Here is a 23,656-nt window from a genome sequence, read left to right on the forward strand (position 1 = left end):
GCTAGAGTCCTCCTTCCTAGGCTGCTGATCATCAAGAACCCAACTGTGCATCACTGGAGTCATTGACTTCTGATCGGTTTTCCGTGTTTTGTCAATTGCAGCACTTTCCTCTTGATGCTCATTGGTTGGTTTGACCGAAACACTATCAATTAGCTGACTTTCATTCGATTGCGATTGCACCCATTCTTCTAACTCTTTTCCCAACTGGTCACCTGCCGCCTTATCGGTTTGACCCTTCTGTGTTTCAGACACTAACTGCCAATCAATTCCTCCTGAACTTGTCCAATTCTCTAAAGTGTCCACATTGCACTCAGTTGTACACATTTTGTCTCATCAAGCACGTGTGCTGCATTGCAGAACTTCTGGTCCAAATCTTCTGTCGTTATCACCATCAAGTCCGAGGCTCCAACATAATGTTTCTGCTAGCTTTGACACCAACGGCAAAATTGCTTGCCAGTAAAATTACATTGTCGCTTGCTACTGAGTTCAAAACGCGGGAAAACTTGTCTCACTTGTCGGATCGTTGACATCAATTTCCTCTACATCCGGAAAATCTGTATCCGAAACATCTTCAAACAAATAGTCATCATCCGACTGTTCATTGCTTGGCTACTCAGACTCTGCTGAGAATACATAATCCTTTTACATAGCATGATGCTCTTCTGGTCCACAAGACTCCACACTCCGCTCATTAATTTTTTCTTCGGTTGGAAGTTCTCTGATGCCACTGTTTTCATATTCGCATAATGCTGCTCTATAAATTTCCTAATTTATTTGAACAAAAACTTCCTCCGTAAACTCGGCCAGAGTTCCAGTTTGCACTTCAACACCGTAGCCTGGAATTCCTATTCTACTAGCACGCTCAGCAATCCTCGTATCTTCCACTTCTTCAAACAGATATTTACTATAAGCTCCTTTTCTTGATACACCACAGATGGACCCAATGCCAAACCCTTCAAATGCCAAACCCGCTCATAAAAAAGTGGATTGTCAGACAATCGCATGTCAAATTGATACAGCGTCTCTGTCAGTGTCCATGCTTGATTCCCTGAAGTCGACCGCCAATAACCTCTTGGTAAATCACTTTCTGCATTCAAGGCCCACCCACACAATTTTGAAGGCAACCACTTCATCATCTCTAATTCCGTCCATCCAGCTACATGCCAGTGCTCAAATAATGTTCACGCCAAACTTCCCAAAAGTCATAGCTGGATGGTGGAAAACGCTTCACCCATTGATAACCAAACATAATCAAACCGTTGGTAAGCAAATCGAAAATTTAAGTCTACTTTCGGTGTGCTCTAAGCAGCTTTTCCGACAAAAAAACGCACGCTCACCAACTAATTTTAATTAAAAGCACAGCAAAAAGTAGCAAATAACGAAACCCACCCAGGAGCGCCACTGTCGTCTTCCGAATTTCTGCTATGCTCAACAGTGTGGGGACTCTGTCGCCCAGAAGAGCGATCAAATAAAATAAACCAAAGGTTTTGAATTGGGGAAGCAAGCGTTACTTTGATATTCTGCTATTTCCCCTCTTCCAATCTTGTATGCTGTTGCAAATTAGATTGCCCCAAAATAAGTTAATTCATAATGGGTCTCGTAATATCAATTCTAGTTATATTGATAACAAATGTAAGAAAATTTATAGCACATTTTGGAAAGGACAAACTTAAGACTATCTTTCATAGTAATTAAAATAATAATAACGGTATCATCGGTTCACTTCCAAATTGAACTAAAACAAAAACGCTCACAGTATCCCAACTGGTCTTGCAATTACAAACTTCCAGAGTTCAGTCTCACTAAACTGTCAGTCTTCTCTCTGCTTTTCATACTAGTTTCTATAGTTTAGTCCCACTAAACCAAATGCCTTCTCTCGCATCTCAGGTTATCATAATAATACCATTTCAAAGTCATTTAGGGGCCCAAAATTTGTATTTTTTGGTTTGCGGCATTCGGGTTGTCCCGCAGCACCGGCTTGCGTTCAAAATTTGGGGTCGAAAATTTCACCAATCGAAAGCCTTTAAATATTTACACTAACCCGCCGAAAATCATAGGGCTACTACCAATACTCCACGAGCAATTCAATTTTTACGTTCCGCAGCAACGGCGTGCGGTAGTTCCGTGCAGATTGGTGGGGTTCTAATCTGACCTCAAAATTGGATTGCTCGTACCCAAATTACTCCATTCACCAATTTTCAGGTCTATTCGACGTCAATTTTTCGAAAAAAACTATTCCAATTTAGGTGCTAACTACATTCCAGTGATAGTTACGAAAACTCTCAAAAATCTCCATTTTACATCCTAAACCCTTCCCAAGATTATGCAAAAACCCTAATTCATACGTGCATGACATTACAACTGATTAATTGCATTATTTCTTACTCAAACAGTCATATTTCACAGTAAAATAAAGCCCTCAAACCACTCTACTTCAGGTATTAATAAATGGAGGGTGGGTAGTCTGATTGGCCTGAAAATAATGCCCGCAATAGAAGACCATTGGGGGTTCCTTCCATCAATGATTGGCTATCAACCAATAACTCCTTCCCATCCCGGGAGTGTCGGATAAATAATGTACCCAGGGTGTTTCGAAAAACTGATTAATTGCCTTTTCTTATTTCAAAATGCAAATAAATTTCTCCCACAGCTTTCTAAACCATTACCATGGTCACCCATTACATTACTGCACAGTTAAATACTACTACGACTAGGCTATACCTATATTTTTTCCATAAATTATCAAATTTTTACTTAAAATATCAAAAGCCTTCGAATAACACCTCTCCTGGTGCTAATAACTCTGATCAAAATGGTTTAATTGACCAAGCATCCCTATTATATATGGACAATTACTAGTGGAGCATCATTACAATTTTTCAGAGTCCAACGACGAATATAACTTAAAGAGTTCAGGTGTACCAGGTTTTGGGCGCCCATTATTTTTGCAGATTCAAAATCACACTTTGATTTACTTCAAATTGAAATTCCAATTCTGTTCAAAGTATCTAGTTCACTTCAAATGTTCGCTCTCTAGTTTACTTCTAAATTTAAATCACTCATTTCAACTTTGGCCTGATGAACAGAAACAACTTTGCTAAGTGAACGAAATATATCGACAGCTCAATATGCTTTTTTTCATTAATTTGTTTGTTTAAGTTATATCACTCAACTCCCTTCTCTGGTGCCTTCGATACAATAACCCTTTAAGAAAAAACACGAATTTCATACACCTAATTAACTTGTCTAAGTTGACCTAAATTATCAATCTTACTCTCAGTATCTTTTTTATAAAAATTCCATATGCTCTGCACCATTGAACCAAAGCAAGTGACTATGAATTGTTCCCATAACAACATTGTATTTAAATTGGTCACCCTCTGAAACAGACCTGGGACTCTTTTTTCAATTTTTCTGAATCAGGCCTCATTAGCGCAGATGCTATGATACGGGATACCTTCAAATTTTATAAAGGCCCAGGAGTTGAACTAGGTGCTGAATTTTAAATATAGTGCGATATTGGTACATATATCTTATATAAGATAATATAAATAAAATATCAAGAGACTTGTTTTTTGAAGTTTGGCAGTTAAGATTTAAACACGTGTATTTTTAAGAAAAACGTAAGGAAAGAACTATACAACTAAAACGATAGATATCAGTTTTATCATAGTACCACTATAGCTTAATTGTTTTGCTCTTATTTCTGAGAAATCATACTTTTCTTCGTTAATGTGAAAATCTGATCTGATTTCTGAGATTTTTGTTTTTCGTTTATGTAAAATCACAGTCCAAAACTTCACTAGTACATTATTTATCATTCTTGAATCAATAACGTGTTTCTGATCATAACTTTTCAAAAAAATTTTCTGTACATCCTATTTTACTAATTTTATTCATTTTATCAACTTTCTGTACCGATCGATCATAATGCCGAAGTATGAAGAAATTCCCGATAGTTTGTTGGAAAAACTACAAAACATCACTAAGGACGAGGAAGAACTGGGTAAAGCAATCTGGTTCTTGTGCTACCAGATTAGTGAAGGAAAAGGGGATTCATACATCAGTGCATTCCTTTCTGTAAATAATCCAAAAGTGGAAAGAGAACTGGTAAATCGATGGTATAAGGAGATGGCAGAAAACGATGAGAAGCGCTCAAAATATGAAAAGTTTTTGGGAGAGATATCCGAACATGACTTATCGAAAGCTGAAGAAAAACCTGAAAAGAATAACCGCACAAACCAGATGGTGAAGTATTTGTTCACAAGAAGTGTGACAAAGTTATCAATTGGACATTACCGTGCACTGCTAAAATTTCTGAGAAAATACACGCACTCAAAAGTGGTGGCTACAATATCCACTGCGAGGAAGGTAAAGTTTCTCTATGCTACAGTATACTCTAAAGCTCTCTCATGTGAAATCATACGATTTTTTTCTCGTATGATGAACAGTCACACAATTTTGCGTGAGAAAAATGTCTCTCGTCTGATTCCACGCGCGAAAATGTTCTACGTGTGATGAGTAGTTACACGATTTCCCACTTGATTGAGCGTATGAAGAAAAATAGTAATTTTTATTGGAATATTTTCCAGCAAGCTATACGATTTAAAAAGTAAGTTCCTGCAAATGTTCAGACCTTTTTGGGTTGTAAGCTCCGCTTCTTAAGTGCTAGTTTTTTGACAATTTGACAATTTTGTTGCTACTAACCTTTTTAGAGCAGGAGAATTAAATAAATCTACCACTGGACCCTTGTTGTTTTTTAAAATCATTGTATGAAATTTTGTTTGCAATTGTTACTTCAAAAGCGTTTCTTGTGATATAAAACGGCTGCACATGAAAAGTTCATGTTCAAGTTAAAGCCAATGCTATTAAGACACCAAAAAACCGTCTCAGATGAAAAGTGACGAGAGTTTATCAGAGTCTGCCAATGCCAAAAAAGACCCGAAAAAGGTCTTCGATGAAAAATGATTGATAAATTACAAGGAAAACGTTTGAGTTATATGTAACGATATCAAGAGTTCCGGGCTGAAATAACTTTGTCGACATTCCAAACTCTGTGATTGTTCTTCAAATCGCAGTGGGTTTTTGAAATTTACCAATGCTTTTTTGGCAAATTCTGCCTTCTTAATATATATTTGAAACACAGATAACATTGAAAAAAGTTTTTTCATTTTTTCACTTCGAGTATTGTAATCTCAGCTTAAAGTGGTACTTTAGTTATCAATTTCACATTTTTCTGCTGATAATTTTTTTTTCAAGGCATGAGAATGAAATGGGTTTTAACAGGTGACCTTTGACTTTGTTTACTGTGCTTATATTTTTGTTGGGTTTTGTTAGTCCAAAACCCGTTTTAGTGAGAAAAAATGGCTCGACAAAAGGACAATTTTCGCACCTGTATTTTATTGCTATTAAGAACAACCAAAATTTATATTGTTGCACAACCAACATTTTGTTTCAGGGTCCTTTGTCGCTTATGTTTCTGGCATATGATTTCATACAAGAGGTGGGTAAATGGTGGAGAGATGAAATCGATGGCAAGACATGCGCTTTGAATTTAATAGACAAGGGGGTTAACTCGGCAACTGCTTTTGCTGGTGGAGAATTGGGAGCTGGAGCCTGTGGATTTGTTGGTGGTGCCCTGCTGGGATCAACTGGAGTTGCAGGTTGAAGCTATTTGTTGCTGTCTTTTACCCAAAATTTCTTCTGTTGCTTTTGCGTGAAAAAAATTAACTAGTAAAAATTTCGTTAAGATGCTGTTTGCTCTTATTCATAGTATTATCAATCATAAGGTCATATTTTTTTCTTCTTTCAGAAGAACTGATTTAAGATTTATTATATGCATTGATTCATTGAGTACTATTAAACAAAACCTTGAGTTGTTTCGTAAGATGTTAGGGGGTCTATTTAGGTGCAACTACTGTGAAAATGGACCAGTACTGGATTCGAACCAGCATCTTTTAGTTGCAAGCCTAGTGTGCTACCCGAATACACCAACTGGTCTTAAGCTCTCGAACTTGGGCATCTCTTTTAACCCGTTCTCACGTTCTTTCTTGTTCCTCAAGGCTTCATTTCTCTAGCCAAGTATACATTGAACAAGCAGAGCTTCTTGTCAAGCTATGTCAAGCTTATCTTATGCGCAATTTACATTAGGTTGCTCTTTCTCAACCTTCTAACATAAGATTACACTGATAGTCCAATGAATTATAAAACTTCTTTTTTTTATTTACCACAAGTTCAGGTCCATTTCGACAGATAAACAGCCGTCTCAAGCTCACGACTAATGAATCAAAAACATTTATTCAAGACGTGATTCTATACTTATAAAAATAGTGAATCAAAATGCAAGGTCTCAGCGCCTGGGCTAAAGTAAGTCGGGCAAAATATATTCCCAGGCGCAAAATATATCCTCAGACGCCAGCCACTTTTTACCATTTGCTCGGCCTGAATTCTCTCATTACGACTAATGAGTAGTTAGACCATAGTGACTAATAGTAGTTAGACCATAGATCGTCGCAAGCCGGAAATGAAAAAAAGGAAACAACTACAAACTTAATATTGGATGTTCAATTTGGCTCGAAGCGGAATCTATAATGAATTTCAGACCCCTTACAAATGAGTTAAACAACCTGGAAAACGAAGAACCATTGATGTTAAACCACTTTCTGCTATAGTGTCCTTACAGAGTTTTCCTGCCCCTCCCCGTTGTCTTCCCGTCAACCCGGCCATTCAACTTGGCAGAAAATTCCACAGTCTGTCAACCACATTTGAAGGAGACTGGTCCAAGAACAACTACCAACCTTGACAAAACACCAAACTAGACCGAAGACAACTTGAGACAACTCAAGGTATATGATATGGTGTAGATTTTGAAAGACTTCACTTCACATGGTATTTGGCCTTTCGGAATAGTCGAAGAAGTGTTCCTTGGAAGAGATGGAAACAACCGAGAAGCTAAGCTGGAAACCGACTAGCTATTTTGTTTCCATTTTTTTGGCTCGGGTTTAGGCAACAAAGACTAGGTATATTTTTATTTAAATTACCTTTGAGTATATATATTCTACCTTCATTCGGAATGATTTTTAAATCAGTGGATTTATTTCTGAGTTTATGCTCATGACTTGTTGTCATCAATTGAGTCTGTTGCCGATTCAACCTCAAGACGAAGAAAGCAAAGAAATTCATTCTTATTTGCTGCAAAAAAACATGACATTAAGTCAGCGCTAAATTATGGAGACAAATGTCTTGAAAATTTGATTTGCAATGCCAGAAACGTTTTCGCGATATCGGTAGATCTCAAATATATGTTTTTTTCTGAATCAGTTTGAGTTGTTTGTCCAACAAATTTTTGCTTCGCTTTGATTTGCTTGGTTTTAACATATTTTCTCCTGTGTGGTGAGGGAAGGTTTTGATGTTTTTTCGGGCTCAATTTTCTTGCAAATAGTTGTTTAGAATTCTGCTTTTGCCAATCTCTAGTCGAATGGAAAAAGAGGAACACCACCAGAAGATACTGGAAACTCCGGCGAAGTCAGAACTACTGGCGAAGCTAATTAATATTTTTGATTTAACACTGATCAGACTGTCGTTTAATCAATGATAAGACTGTGGTCACACTTTGTTCTATGGTCAAACTTTTGTGCGGTCTGTTGTTAAACTATGGCAAAGATTTGACCCCTAATCGGACTTTTGTGCAACTATAGCAATTTGCGGGCCCTGCAATTTGGGTTGATCTGTGCCCAATGTGCGCTCCCACCCCAAAAACAAGGCGTTCAGAGGTGGTTCTGGTTTGTTACCTTAACCTGAGAAATTAAGTGGTTAGCAGTTCTCTCATGCATTAAAAAATCATTTTCCATTGAGTATATTTTGAGGAGTAGGAATCGCTTCCATGAAATTATCGATCTTTTCTGTCTGTGCCCCCCCAGTACGTCATGCACTGCCAGCTACAGTGCTCGTGCCATTACATAGTAAATCATTATGTAAAATATTGCACGTGAGTCTGGGGGTACAAATAATATACACCCACTAAGCTGGGAGGACACAAACGGAACAGATTTGAAAATAAATATGTCCTCTGATTTTGTTACTGAAGGCTTCGACTTTTTTGGCACGTCTTTCGTTCTAAACAGGGTGTTTTCACTAGAATCTCTAGCAAATATCCAGATATCAAATTACTGTTTACTTTAAAGGCGGCAGTAATCAGAAACACAATGGTTTATAAAATGTTCATTTACAACAGAGTAAAGTTTTATAAGACAGTGTGCTCTTTTTGCATAGCTTTTCATGATTTTTTTCATAGGTTATGGATTTGTAGCCTGATAACAGTAGGAACTGAGGATTACACTCATTATACAGTATTACTAGAGCAAAAAACTTACATTTAAATTAGTCACAATTTACTGGAGTGTCGTAAAATTACTTTCGAGTACGTATGTCGCCAATAATTTGCACGTTCCTAATTCGATTAGGACAATTTGGGGAGCAAGTGTCTCTTAAATTTGATGTGTAAGCTAAAAGAGATTACAGCAACTTCAAAGCTATCGAACATATCTATTGCAAAATTAAAATTGCGAATTAGATTTCATAAGAGTAATGAAATGCGAAAAAGTCAAAAACGAAAAAGCAAATCAGCAACTCATCACGAAGAACATAATTCAGCCAGAAAATAAAATTAATTACGCACTCAATTTATCATTTATTTAATGGATGAAATATATCTATTTATCACACTTGCCCTTTTTGGAGAAATATTAATGAACATCAGAAAAAAACTTCTATAATAGTTAAGATTAAAAGATTAGGAGAATAGCAGACATTATTCATCGGTTAAATTTTACATGACACAACTTTATTGGTTATGAAAAAATTTGCTCTATTAAAACATAATTTTAACAATAGGCGTGTGACAAATTCTTTTATTGCCGTCAAAATTGGGTGCAGAAAAATGATGAGAGGCCAGCAACGTTCATCTTAAAAATTTCGTTATTCAATATTTTTTGCCCCCGTCCGAGGATTTGTCGAACTAATAATGTAAGAACTGCAGGGAAGAGAGGGTGAAAACAAAGTTTTTCACATCAAAGCGCCTGCACCAAAAGCTCATAGCAGTCGAGCTAGTTAAAGTACAATTATAGTTAGGAAACATTGAAGCAAAAGCTTAAGTTGATTCCGGCACCGTTTTTATCAATCATACATAGGATCTTAGCAAACGCCGTGACTGCGAATGAAAAGCAACTATTGGATAAAGGCTTCAACGGCCACCACCTCAAAAAGTTCTTTATATAACACAGTCAAGATCCTTGGTGTTGTCTAGACAACTGTGAGTTGTAGCGACTGAACACTTAAAACCGTTAGAGTTACACTAGTAAAAGACGGACACCATCCAATAATTGGACGAGACCTGTTCCCTTAATTAGGCCTCTCATTGAAAAAATGAAAGTTTGTACCGAATGTTAATCAAAATCAAAGTTCAATCAATGTACAAATAGCTTTTGATTTTCCCGGTCTGATTAGTCAGTCTCACAAACACACAGTAAAATCAACATTCCACAAAGATTTTACACTAACACCCCAAAGAGACGACGTGTATTAAAAAACCTTAAACTCTTAATAAATACTGAACTTCAATAATTTCTTATAATTTAACTGACGATTCAACTTTATAATTTAACAGATGAGAAACAATTTGTAATATTAAAAAGTTGTTCATATAAACCTTTTATGTCTCCCGTTTTAATTACTGCTCAAAGCAAAGAGATAAATCTTTAAAACTCGCTCTAGACTCCATTACAATGTTGGGAAATCGAAGAATGCAACCAACGAAAAATGGCGACACTAGCCAAAGAAAACATAACACTTGATTTCTTCTCGGAGGCAAATCTACAGAAGTCAGGCAACCTACAGAACTGCCTTGCGACCAACCAATAAACAAACCAACAGATGTGACTGAAAGGGACAGAAACACGAAGATTATTCAACTCAGATTGTCAAGGAGTTAAAATGCCAAAAATACGATGCAGAGATATTCTGTTGAGAAAAAGAACTAAGGGAAGTAGGAATCTGAAGCGTCAAAACCCTCATATATTTATTATTGCAATCGAATTTACGACGGCACTACTCCGGCAACTGATGGAGTTCTTTATCATCAGAGCAAGGAACATCGCATTTGATAAAACTCTGCTTTTTTATAAAAACAGAAAAAAGGGAGAGATCGTGAAATAGACATGACCAGTACAAAACAAAACCTGTAACAGTTGAAGATTGCAAAACTGTTTTCCAAAATCTGTCAAAAAGCACAGAAAAGATTTTAAAAAATCTAAATTCTGGAAACCCTGTGGAAGACAGAGTGATTAGCACTTTAAAAAAACATAAGATCCCACCAGTACGTTCTTGAGAATCGCCTCCAGTACGTTGAATACAATGATTCTGTCTCACAAAAATTGAAGTTAAACTATGGCGTTCCGCAAGGGTCAGTCTTGGGTCCACTGTTTTTCCTGTTATACATTAAGGATCTCCCGGGAGTTTGTAAGTCAAACAAAATTACTCTGTTTGCAGATGGTACTACAATTTACTCTGCTGCAAAGCAGAACACTAGTTTTTCCTATAATGAAGTTAAGGAAACAAAGAGATGGTTTGAAGATCATAAGTTGACAATTAATGACAAAAAATGCAGCTTCATGAATTATGGAAAACGTGAATACTTGAACAAAGATTTTCTAGTCAAAAACGTACAAAATGTAAACAAAATTACGTATTTAGGCATCATTATAGACCACAAACTGAATTACAAATCTCATGTCGAAAAAATAGCAAAACAGATGAGTAAGTTTTGCGGAGTTTTGTACAAAGCAAGATACTACTTTACAAAAAATCAGTTACTACTTTTCTATGAAAGCTATGCCAACGTATGGTCTTATTGTTTATGGTTGTACAACTAAAACAAACCTGAACGAAATTGTCAATTTGTAAAAAAGAATTTTTCGAGCAATTTTTTTTAAACGGAAATTTGATTCCGTTCAATCAATAATGAGCAAACTCAAATTGCTCAACATATTTGAACTGTATGTATCAGAAATTTTTCGAGAAGTTTTTTTGCAACTGGCAGACAAATCTGTTCATAAATTTCTTAACAAGAAAGAACTTCTTGCTAGACGAGTAACTCGGAATACAACTAAAGGAATTTTACCAAGCAAACGACATCATAAAGAAACAGGAAAAAAATCTTTACAACGACAGCTCAGACTGGCTCACAATTATGCCGCTGAAAACAACCTAATCCCAGAAAATATAGCTAAAATGAACCGCCATCAGTTAATTTTCTTGACAAAAAATTTTTCTTTCCTTTACATTTTTGAAAATCAAAATTTAATAGATATGTCTTTTTGACATGCGTTAGGTCTCCTCCAATATACTTCTGGGCTACCCACTCGATGAGACATAAGTCTCTTTGGGATGCCCGCCAGGCAGTAACATGTATTATTTTACATATTTATATTGCTGTTCTGGTTAAATTCAAATTCAAATAAGATCACTCAACGAAAAATATCTCTCCCACTACAGTTCAACCAACAAAAACTGTGTATCAAAAATTTCATGTGATGATTTCAACCAAAATTAAATCGCAAAACAGGAGATTGACAATTAGAAACACGAAATCGGAAATTCTCAACGATTCCGGAAGTGTTTGTTGAATTGTGAATCGAGAAAACGCCAATTCAACCTTAAGAAACTGCAAAGATGCAAAGTGGTTGAAAGATGAAGATTGGAACCAGAAGACCTCTTGAAATAATCAGCATGAACTCTAGAAATATTTGGAGCACCCATTGGTTGTAACAACTGTTCAGTAAAAGAAACAAAATTTCTGCTAGTGGAAAAGGGACTACGAGCAATGATTAGAAGGTTCTTAATCAAGGCATTTGGCGCCCTCAAGGCACAACATCCAAACATTATTAAGTCAATAAAATGTATCAATCTGCCATGCCAATAAAATCAGCCACTAGCCTAAGAATTTCCAGATCTGAAAAACATGAACTAACACCTGAATCAAATGTACTAAATAATGAAATCCACAAGAACAAGTTCCAAATGCCCAACAAAGACAGCCTATTTCAACCAACTTCTCAAACTTTAAGCGCAAATACGTCACAGCAGACAAAATACTTTATCACAATCGATTTGCTCTACGTGTAGAGTATATTTACACCCTGAAACAGGGAAGAACTCTAACATCATAAGTGGCGAAATGAAACGCTTTTCTCCATTCAGACCAGATTTTTACGGGGCTACCAGATGTGCTTGCCGAATTTTAACGATCAATGGACAAAAAATAATTGGCCTAACGAACTGCGTTCTGGGTGATATGCTAATTTTGAACAAGGGTAGCTTAGTAGATCATATGACTTTGATAAGGAAATGCATTTAAATTTTAATTGATGAAAACCTACAAATCAATACAATTAAGTCCCAATTTGAGAAAAAACCCAATGGCTGGGGTATCGGTTCACACAATTCAGAAAAAGAGCTTTTGCATCAAAAACTAGAGCAATCTTGAATCTAAAGTCGCCAATTATTCTGAAATAACCATGCTTTGGCACCGTACACCACCTGAATGAAATAACTCCAAACTAGCGAATTTTTGTCACCCATTAAAAACTTTATTTAAAAAATTTCAAAGTTGGCGTGGTCGGATGACTAGGAAGGACGTTTTATAAGAAATATATTAGAAAACAAACATTACAATCCGAATTTCCAAACTCGAGAAAGATGCCATGCATCGATTGTGATTACGATGGATGAAAAACCATCGTTTTCATCTCTCATTTTTAAACTCATTTTTGGCTCAATACAGCGTGATTGAAATGGAAATAATTATTGTATCCTGGGGAATAGAGTGTTCTATATACTACTCTACGTCAGAAAACGCTTGGGAATCGACAGGTTTCTAATGTCTATTATGAAAGAGCACAGGTCCAATTAATCATAAAACAGTAAAAATTATTGAAAACATAGGTAAAACGTTTTTTATCCTTTGATTTTGATACTGAATATCTTTCATGCAAGTGAACTGGCCCCGTTAATTATATATCTCGAGAATCATACCAAATGCGTCTAAAATCTCTAAGTATGAAGAACAATGCGTAACTGTTAAAATAGAACAAATTAAGCGCACTTCCAAACGGTTCCTGTTGATCAAGAAATTTTAAACTCAATCCGCGCCGCAAATTCATTGGAAAAATGAAAAGAAAACCTTCAACCTTTTTTAGTAATAAAGAGTATTTACAAGCACAAATTTGCTCTCAGAAGCTTAGTTGCCTGATAATAACTCTAAAACTGCTTTAAAAAGCGGATAATTTTATTAACCTAATCAATATGCCAAAGAAGACAAAAACAACTACACCAACCATTTTTGCCCCAAAGACAAACTAACCAATCTCGCACTCAAACAATAGAAACCCCCAAAGGGAATGCCACATATGCACCCAAGTCAACATCAATTGTTTTCACGGCGGGAGCTGTAAGCGGTCACATTTAACATCGCACCTTCAAAAATCTTTACAAGGCGACCACTCGCAAAGTTGAACTTAAAGTCTGTAAAGTCAGTACTATAAAGTCTTAAAGTCAGTACTGAAGGAGGGCGGTACTGCGCGTTTGATGACGGCGAGAAACAAGGCAACCAGATAAGCCTGTACATTAAAAAAAATTTTAGTAGCCGTCATATGCGCTCGGGCTGCCTTTGCGTCGACGTTTGCATTGCGAAGGCACCCTCCATCAAAGAGGCTAAGGTAGACGCTATTCACAAAATCTCAATCTCATTCGGAAGGTGGTGCATGACAGATATGGCGATTTACGCGTGGTGGCCGTGAATGAATTGCGATATACTGAACAAGACCTCCAAATGTGGTCCTACAATTTCGAAATCAAGAATTGGTCGGCTGGCCGGACATAAATGGAGATGCATGCGATAAACATCAAAAAGTGACGAAGAAGTGGAGCAAAGCATGAAGGCCGCTTTTTTCATATACCACCCAAATACACAGCGAGAATCCGCAGGGAGCATTGAGTCTAATAAATACGGGTTGACAACGAAGGCCGATTCCGCGGATCAAATCGTCTCTTCCAAACAAACTCGACAAAAAAAATTTCCGGCCTGACCAAAATCAAAGTGGGACCTATAGGGCTACAAGCGTACACCTACAGGAGTACAGCTTCAAAATTAAGAATTCAGAAAAGCTTGAGATAACGATCCTCAAATCAGACATGGCAAAGTGTGGCATGACGTTTGTGGTACAATAGTACATTTTTAGTTCGAGTTCATTAATTTGGTGCAACCAATTTAGTTCAATTTCTGTTTAACTTAATTTAGTTCAATTTCCTTATTTTAATTTGTTCATTTATTCAGTTTAATTTTGAAGATCAAATCCGATGATTTCATACTTGTTAATTTGTTTATATCCTATGCATGATCTTTTGTCTGTTCACCTTGTCTCGTGATTGTCAGTTGCCGCAATTTAGTAATGTTATCTTGTGAACAATTTGTGAAGCAGTTTTGTTAATCTTGCCTAATTTCATTCTTCTCAATTTCGTAATTTAAAATAGTTGACTCTCTCTCTTAACTAAATTTCGATCCGCCAAAGTCTAAATTCAGACGCATCAAAAATTTGTTATCTTTCGCTAAGCGAAATACCCGATAGATAGTTGAACGTGATTTTGCTCCGCCAAATCAACCTAAACTTTGCAACTCAAATAATCAATATTTGAATAACAAAATAAAGCTTGAATTCGCTCCGCCAATTCACTCTTAAATTGGCCGAAATAAAGGACGCTAATTGGCACTACGAAACAATTCAAATCTACAGATTGTAAATCTGTACGACATGGCGCAGCCAGCTCGAGAATCGAGAAAAACACCGCTTTCGATAGAGCCATTTTGGGAACGACCAACCTCAGACCCACCGATCAGATGGGAGAAATGGAGAATTCAATTAAAACTAGCGATTCTCGCTCGCGAGAACATAACTATAGACACATTGCTTCAACCCAAACCATCAACAGTTCGCCTACCAGTGGAACCGAAGTACGAAATGCCGATTGACGACACAACCGAGGAAGCAGAAAGAGAACGTAGAGTAAGAAACAACCAGCTGAAGCTACAATGGGAACTAAAGTGTCAAAAAATAACCGAAGCGGGAATACTATGTGGGGAGCGTCCTTGGAATCTGTGCGATCAGAAATGCGTGTCCCTGTTGTACCTCAGTATTGGTACTGAAGGAAGACGACTATTAACACAAAAATTCCCGCACGACAACATTTATGATTTGACTACTCTAAAACTCTGGGAAATGATGGAGATTGCCTTTATCCGCCCAAGAAACATCACATTCGATCGATTTGTGTTCTTCTCTCGGAAGCAAAAGAAGGGCGAGACTGTAGAGCAATTTTACAGCATCTTAAAAGAACTAGCTGAAAATTGTGACTTTGAAAACCGTGAAGAAGCCATCATCAGGGACATTTTCATCACTAACATGCTAGACGATGACATTCAGCGAGAGCTTCTAAAGGACACAGTCGAACCAGAGAGGGCACTCAGCATTGCAGTAAACATGGAAATGGGTAATCAGAATCAGCAAAGAATTTCATCTAATAACGGCGCAACTGGCAGTACGGTAAACACAGTACAACAATTCAATGGATTTCGCGGCGCGGGAGCACGAGGACCTCAATCAAGCAGAACAGTCACAAACCGTGCATCCATTGGTCAATGCCGTGGTTGTGGTCAAGTCTGGACACCTACACATCGTCAGGTTTGCCCCGCAATGGATAAGAAATGTAATCACTGTGGTTTGCAAAACCATTTCGCTAAAGTTTGTCGTCGAAGACTTAATTCTTCAAGAAACACTCAACAAACTAATCGCATTAACAATATAGATACGGCAGAAACATCTAATCAAAATTCTAGCCAGGAAAGTCTAAACGTCAATTATATCAATTATAATGCGCAAATCAATTCAGACTATGATTCTTCGGATGATAATTACGTTGCCACTATTGAAAATACGAGTTCCCCAAATTTGACACTGAAAAATTTAACACTAACAATTGGAAACACAAACTGCGATTTACTTCTAGACTCTGGTAGTGGTTGTACCATTATTAATATGTCACTTGCAAGAGAAATAATGCTCAATTGCGCTCAATCACAATGGTCGGAGAAAAGACCATTGGAATTGAAGTCATTTTCGAATGATATCGTCCAACCTCTTGGTACTTTGAAAACGCCGGTAAAATGCAATGATTGGAGTATACAGAAGGCAAAAATAACAGTTGTATCCGATGGATTTAGACCAATATTAGGACGGGACCTTTTTGACCAGTTAGGTATTACAATTTCTCAGAAGCCTTGCCCGCAATCTGAAGTTAATGATATAGATCCACCTTGTGCAATCAAGAAATCAATGGCAAAGGAATTTCCTGGTTTGATATCTCGAATTGGGAAATCAAAAAACCACACGGTCAATTCAAAATTTCACAAAAATTATCGAGTAATACATCAAAAAGGACGGAAAGTACCCATTCACCTCCAACCGAAAGTGAAAATTGAATTAGAAAAACTGTTAAATGAAGGACATATTGAAAAGTTAAACAACTGTAAAGATCAATTTTTCATATCTCCGATTGTCATTACGGTAAAAAAGGATAAGTCAATCAAAATAGCCCTTGATTCAAAAATCCTAAACAAAGCTATTCATGAAAACAAGTATCAAATGCCTAATATAGATTCGCTAATTCAAACGATTTCGCAAACACTGTCAACGGCGCCGCAGGAGACTGCTTATTTCACAACTCTTGATTTGCAATACGCTTATAGTCAATTAAAGCTACACAGTGATACGGCCCGCCATTGTAACTTCAATATAGTCAGTGGTGATATGACTGGCACATATCGATTTAAAACTGGATTTTACGGGCTGACAGACACGCCGGCGGAGTTCCAAAAAGCTATTGATTGTACCCTAGCCGGTTTAGAAAATACTTTCTGTTTCCTAGATGACATTTTGATCGTTAGTAGAGGTGGAATCGAAAAACATCTTCATTTAGTAGGAAAATGTCTAATAAAACTGGATCAGGAAAATTTACGCATAAATCTGGCAAAATGTCATTTCGCAAAAGAGACGATTGAATGGCTCGGTCATAATATTACGAAGTCTGGTGTAACCCCACTTTCAAGTAAAACAGATGCAATCGGAAAATTATCGGCACCTACTAATCTTAAAAAACTTCGATCTTTTATGGGATCTGTACACCATCTTGGAAAATTTATTCCGAATTTGTCACAATTATGTTACCCCCTCCCACCATTGCTTAAGAAAAATTCGAAATTTCTCTGGACGGAAGAGCACGATAAACAGTTTTCTTTAATAAAAGAACAAATTACGGAAACAACTGAAAATAAACATTTCAACCCGGATTTGGAAACGCGAATTAAATGTGACGCCTCGCGTAAGGGATTGGGATGTGCATTGGAGCAACGAACACCTAATGGGTGGCATACTGTAGCATTCGCGTCGCGATTTTTGAACTCTGTTGAAGACAGATATAGCATAAACGAACTAGAACTTCTGGGTGTTGTTTGGTCAGTGGAACACTTTAAGTATTACTTATACGGCAAACCCTTTACTGTGATAACTGATCATAGAGCCCTTCTCTCTATTATGAGAGAAAACAGATCCAATAAATCATATAATAGTAGACTGACGCGATGGGTAGATCGTTTACTACCATTTGAATTTTCGATTGATCACCTTCCGGGCACAAAAATGGGATTAGTGGATTATATATCTCGCGACCCGCATCAACAAGCCGCTAATATATCCACATACGACGAGCAATTTATTGTAGCTAAATTGGATATAATTAAGCGTAGCGCGAAACGCTTCTTATTAAATGCTGAAAATTACGTCGATTTCGCAGCGCGAAATCAATCTACAAATTGCGTCGTAAATAATCCAAATTCCACTAATAACTTATGTGGTGATTTTGCACCGCGAAATCCAGAACATTCTACAAGCACGCAAATTGACGACTCAATTAGCGAATTAACGATAAATAATTTAAATTCCATCCCCAAAATCGAAACAACTAACATTCCTCACTCGCTTTTTGCCTTAAACCGACCCACCGAACAGTCACACTCTAATCTAAATCATTTTCAACGCACCGCAACAAAATTCAAGAACGTATATATGATGTCTCAATCACCTTCTGACGACGACACACTGATGACTGTAAAACAATCGACCCCTTCGAGAGTCCGATTTGCAGAGGCAGGGCCTTCTACTGTTCAAGCGGCACCTGTGACCCCCATTACACCTACTACAGATACAACAGCCACTTCGCCTTCGGTAGACGACTTGTACATGGATTCCTTCAATTTCGCGCTTTCAAAAATCTTCTCAAGCTCTCTCATGGCCAGCCTGACAACAAAGGACGCGATCTTGAAAGAGGTTCGCGACTGCATTTTGACGTCCAATGAAGACAGATGCAGACAAATCTCACCCTACATTCATTCCTTCTGGAAGGACTTACACGTGAAGAATGGGTGTGTTTGCATAGACGACAGAATTGCACTCCCACATGCTATCAAGGATGCGTATGTAGATGCAATCCACGCAACTCACCCTGGCACATGGGGAATGACGGATATGGCGACACACGCGTGGTGGCCATACATGCACAGGGATATTGCCACCAAAACAGCAAAGTGCAACCCATGTGTCAAAATTGGTAAAAATTTAAAACCTATTATACCAGCAAATAAATGGGCACCATTAATGCTATGTAAAGTTCCTAATGAAGAGATTCAAATTGACTTTGGAGGACCCATTTATAATGAGAAAAATCAAAAGATTTATTTTCTTGCATGTATTGATCGATTTTCGAAATTTCCAACAGCAAAGGTATTTGATAGAGCCAATGCAGATAATATTTTAAAGTTTCTTCAAGAATATGTTTTGCTACACGGTATACCCCGCGCGATTAGATTGGATCAGGCTAGATGTCACGGGGCATCGAATTAAAATATTCTGTAATCAAAATAATATACAGCTAATCGAGGCGCCAATACACGACCACAGAGCTATTGGTTTGGTTGAAAGACTCATTCAAACAATCAAGAATCGCTTAGCCTGTATTAAAACGGCGGCGCAAAATCAATTTAACATGAAAGCATCAATAAATTCAATAATTTATCAGTTACGAATATGTCGTCAAAAGACTATTGGAATATCACCTTTTGAGGCACATTTTGGCAGAAAAGCGAATACACCATTAAGCAATATAACGACTAATCCAGATTCAAAAAGTTTAACTTACAAAAATATTCTTAATAAATATTTAGATTTGGAGACTGTCAAGTGGGACCAACTCATCACAGACGACAAATGGGACAATGATGAGCGAAGCGATATAGAAATGGAAATAAACAAGGACAAACTGGGCAAGGAGGCAATGAAAAGACAGCGGGACGACCCAAATAACGAATCGAGATTAATTTCTCATCCCGATGTTGGCCAACCGATACCAAGAACAGAATCGTTACTGGAGCTCAAATTGGCAAAGAAAAAAACACAGATAAAACGATCAAAGAAAAGTCTCGACGGTCTATACGACGTACTTGCACCAGGATCGTCAGTTATTAAAACAACCGAAAACACATCAGTAATCAAAGAACCGGGCAAGAGAGAGGTTACTATACGGAATTCTGACCTCGCAAAGTTCGGCACAAAGGCGGAACGAGAAACAGATTTGCAAATATATGCAAATAGACGCCCGAAAATCCCCACGGGAAAAAAACGGAGGAAATCATTCATCACCATGCAAAAGAACTAAGAAAAAAGTTAGAAGGTGGAAAGAAAATGAAACACAGAAAAGTGGCAGATGACGTCAGCACAGTGTCGTCCATTCACTCTAATGTAACACGCGCCCTCAGAGTAAGAATGCCGACCAAGCCAAAGATACAACAGACAACGGCGCCGCGAAATCAAACCACGGAGTCAAATAACGATCCCGCAGTGCCAATTGAACTTCCGACTTCAAGCATCATTATCGCGGAGCCACCAAGCAGACCGAAAAGAAAAGCAGCCACGAAAGCATCCGCAGCGCTAATTCCTTCAAAGAGAAAACGCTCTGCCACTTCAACAACAGAATCGGATGAGTCTGTGAATCCAATTCAATCATGCCCTCCCACAACACCAAGTACTTCAGCAATTGGAAAACAGAAGAGACGGCAAAACATTAAAAAACAACAAATCGAAAACAAGTCCAAAATTTCTGCAATACAAACGGCTGCAGCGCAATCCAATCAAGAGGAGTCAAACTTCACAGTCGGCCCATGCTCCCCAACAACTTCCTACCCCACTCATTTCTACGTCTCTCCGAATTATGAGGAACCCGAGTTATCTATGACAGTTGGCGAAGCGGAAAGGTATTATGAAAGCGAAAGCGATTAATGAGTAAAACTGACCATTCAAAACTCTGTCTAAAACATTACAGTATTAATTATTTAACAAGTACATATTTCTTACTAATTTTCTGATAAATAACATGTTATTTATTTCCGCCAAGGGGGAAATGTGGTACAATAGTACATTTTTAGTTTGAGTTCATTAATTTGGTGCAACCAATTTAGTTCAATTTCTGTTTAACTTAATTTAGTTCAATTTCCTTATTTTAATTTGTTCATTTATTCAGTTTAATTTTGAAGATCAAATCCGATGATTTCATACTTGTTAATTTGTTTATATCCTATGCATGATCTTTTGTCTGTTCACCTTGTCTCGTGATTGTCAGTTGCCGCAATTTAGTAATGTTATCTTGTGAACAATTTGTGAAGCAGTTTTGTTAATCTTGCCTAATTTCATTCTTCTCAATTTCGTAATTTAAAATAGTTGACTCTCTCTCTTAACTAAATTTCGATCCGCCAAAGTCTAAATTCAGACGCATCAAAAATTTGTTATCTTTCGCTAAGCGAAATACCCGATAGATAGTTGAACGTGATTTTGCTCCGCCAAATCAACTTAATCTTTGCAACTCAAATAATCAATATTTGAATAACAAAATAAAGCTTGAATTCGCTCCGCCAATTCACTCTTAATTTGGCCGAAATAAAGGACGCTAATTGGCACTACGAAACAATTCAAATCTACAGATTGTAAATCTGTACGACAACGTTCTGAAAATATACACCCCCTACGAGACCAAGAACGCCTACCGAAAATCGACCGAGGACAAACTGTTCTCAAACACTCAGAACACACGAAACGCGAAACTGAGGAAAGAAAGAGAATAAAACGAAAGGCACTTGCTGAAAAGGTTTCGTCCTTACAATCCATTATGAGCCGCGCATTTAGAAAACAAATGTCTACAAAACCAGCGGTGCTCAAACAGGCAGTGACCAGATCTCCAGCAACCCCTTTCCAACAAGAGCCACGAAAAAGTAAATGCAACAAAACAGATTTGGACGGCTTGGTGATTTCTTGCCCTGCAGTACCACCTCCGCCCAATATGCAAAAAAAAAACAACCATGCGGGTGAGACTCCGGCTCCCAGGGAGCCAAGTAGATCCGCCTTTACGCTAGTTGCTCTGCAGAATACACTAGTCGAAGGGATACAGACAATCACAGTGCAAAGTCCACCATGAGCATCCTGCTATGAAAATGGACCGAATTGAGCAAAATCCCCCAGTTGTCCAAAAGTTTTTCTCACCAAACTTGACTACCCAATCTTTGAAAGCACTGGAAACCAAATATATGTCCGATTGGATAAATCGATGAGGATAACCTTAAAAAAGCATTCATATTAAATCTCACAAATACTAACATTCTTACCTGTGAGTTTGGTTACTAGTTTCCTAGATCAGTACTTTTTTGTTAAGTTGAAAAAAAGTGTTCTTTATCTTTCGTCATAAAAAGGGAAATGTGATGCAAGATTCCTTATAATTTATATATGGAAGTCTATTGATGGTGTTAGGTTTTTCAAATTAAAGATTTCATTCAAACCCTGTTGCTTAAAGCTACACTTGTTCATTTCTGTTAATCTTGATAATTTTCATATTTCAATGCTTGTTCATGTTGAGTGGTTATAAACATTACCTTTACTTTAACTGTTCACACTAATAGAATTGGCTGCTAAATCCTTCCGACAGTTGTGCTCTCTAATTACCATTTAATTAATCTAATCTTCGAAGTCTCCTTTCTATTAATAGACAAATCAAACTTCAAGCGGAATCAAAAAATATCTAAAACCATAGAAAATTTATCTCAAATCTGGAATCTAGTCGTTCGCAATGCGAATTAAGCAAAAAAATGCATGTTTTTTGAGTACGAATTAAACTTTTTTCTGATGTAGTTCCCAGTAGAGTACGGTTGTCTATATTTTAGATACTTTGCGGCGGGCATGTTGAAAAAAATCTGAGCTGGCAAAAATTCTAAGCAGAACTAATGAGTCAATTAACGCAACTGACAATCACTACCCAGGTTGAGGTCCAGACTCAAATTGAGCTATGATCAAACTAGCCAGACTGAAATGACCTCTGATCAAACTTTGCAGACCAAAATGATCTCTGATCAGACTTTACAAACAAAATGACTCCTGATCAGACTCTCCAGACCAATATGACTTTTGATCAGACGGTACCCAGACGATGGTCCAGACTATAGTGCGGTTATGATCAGACTCAAAGTTCGTCTGTTGTCCAGGCTATAAACAGACGTTCAACAGACCTTTCAGAGCGAACTGATTTCTTACAGACATTCTAGACGGAAGCGACTTCTGATCGGTGACTATACTTATACACGCGCGTAACCTTAAGTTTCGTCATATTAAAAACATTTCATAAAAACCAAAATCTCCACCAGAAATTCAATAAAGTCAATTCTAAAATGAAAGTGTTTTTGTGAAAAAAAACAAGCCGGAAATTTTTAATTTCCAAACCAGGCATGCCATTGCTTAAGTTTGCCGGCAACATAGAGGAAGTTTGGCAGTTATTTGTATTATATGTCTGAATTTGCAGTTGCCATTCTTTTTATTAAAGGGATCGATCACTTGTTAGCGGTTTCACTATTTTGCCCTGATCCTTCTGATCCGTGGAAAGGGATTCCAAATGAGTCTCTGGTCATTACAGATATCTTTTTTTAACTCATGGCAGAGCCATTGTCATCTACTCATTAAGAAAGGCAACAACAATACAGAGACCCAAGTGAGCTCGACATGGCCTCTGGTCAGACCCCAGTGCGCTCGAATTCACCTCTAACCAGATCTCTCAGACCGAAGTGACCTATTATCCGACCTTCCAAGCCGAAGTGAACTCTGACAAGATCTTCAAGGCCGAATTGACCTCTGCTAAAACGAAAATCAGACCATCGCCCAGACTCGAACTGCTGTCCAGACGCTGTAATTTTGGGCAGGGAACACACGGATGTGCGTTCGAGTGGGTCTGATCATAGCTCAACATGGGTTTTGACCTCAAACTGGTAGCAAAGTCCTCTTTGTGAAATGTAAATTTAAACAGAAACGAAGTATTTGGTATTCCACAAAGGCGGAAATACATACAAAAATCGAACACAGCATGAAGAAATAAAAATTAACTAAAAAACCGTTTTTAAATACGCTTT

General features: G+C 37.5%; 1 protein-coding gene across 1 annotated transcript in view; it reads left to right on the top strand.

Annotated features, from left to right (window-relative positions):
• Positions 1-3,643: 3,643 nt before the first annotated feature.
• The window catches only part of LOC142346071 (uncharacterized), a 61,830-nt gene continuing 41,817 nt past the window's right edge, over positions 3,644-23,656 (top strand). The window contains exons 1-2 of the mRNA XM_075398570.1: positions 3,644-4,371; positions 5,459-5,663. Coding sequence (XP_075254685.1) covers positions 3,931-4,371; positions 5,459-5,663 — 646 coding nt within the window. The 5' untranslated portion in view covers positions 3,644-3,930. The remainder of the gene's footprint in view (positions 4,372-5,458; positions 5,664-23,656) is intronic.

The sequence above is a fragment of the Convolutriloba macropyga genome, chromosome 9, assembly GCF_964194025.1.
Source record: "Convolutriloba macropyga chromosome 9, txConMacr16.3, whole genome shotgun sequence".
Lineage (NCBI taxonomy): Eukaryota > Metazoa > Xenacoelomorpha > Acoela > Convolutidae > Convolutriloba > Convolutriloba macropyga.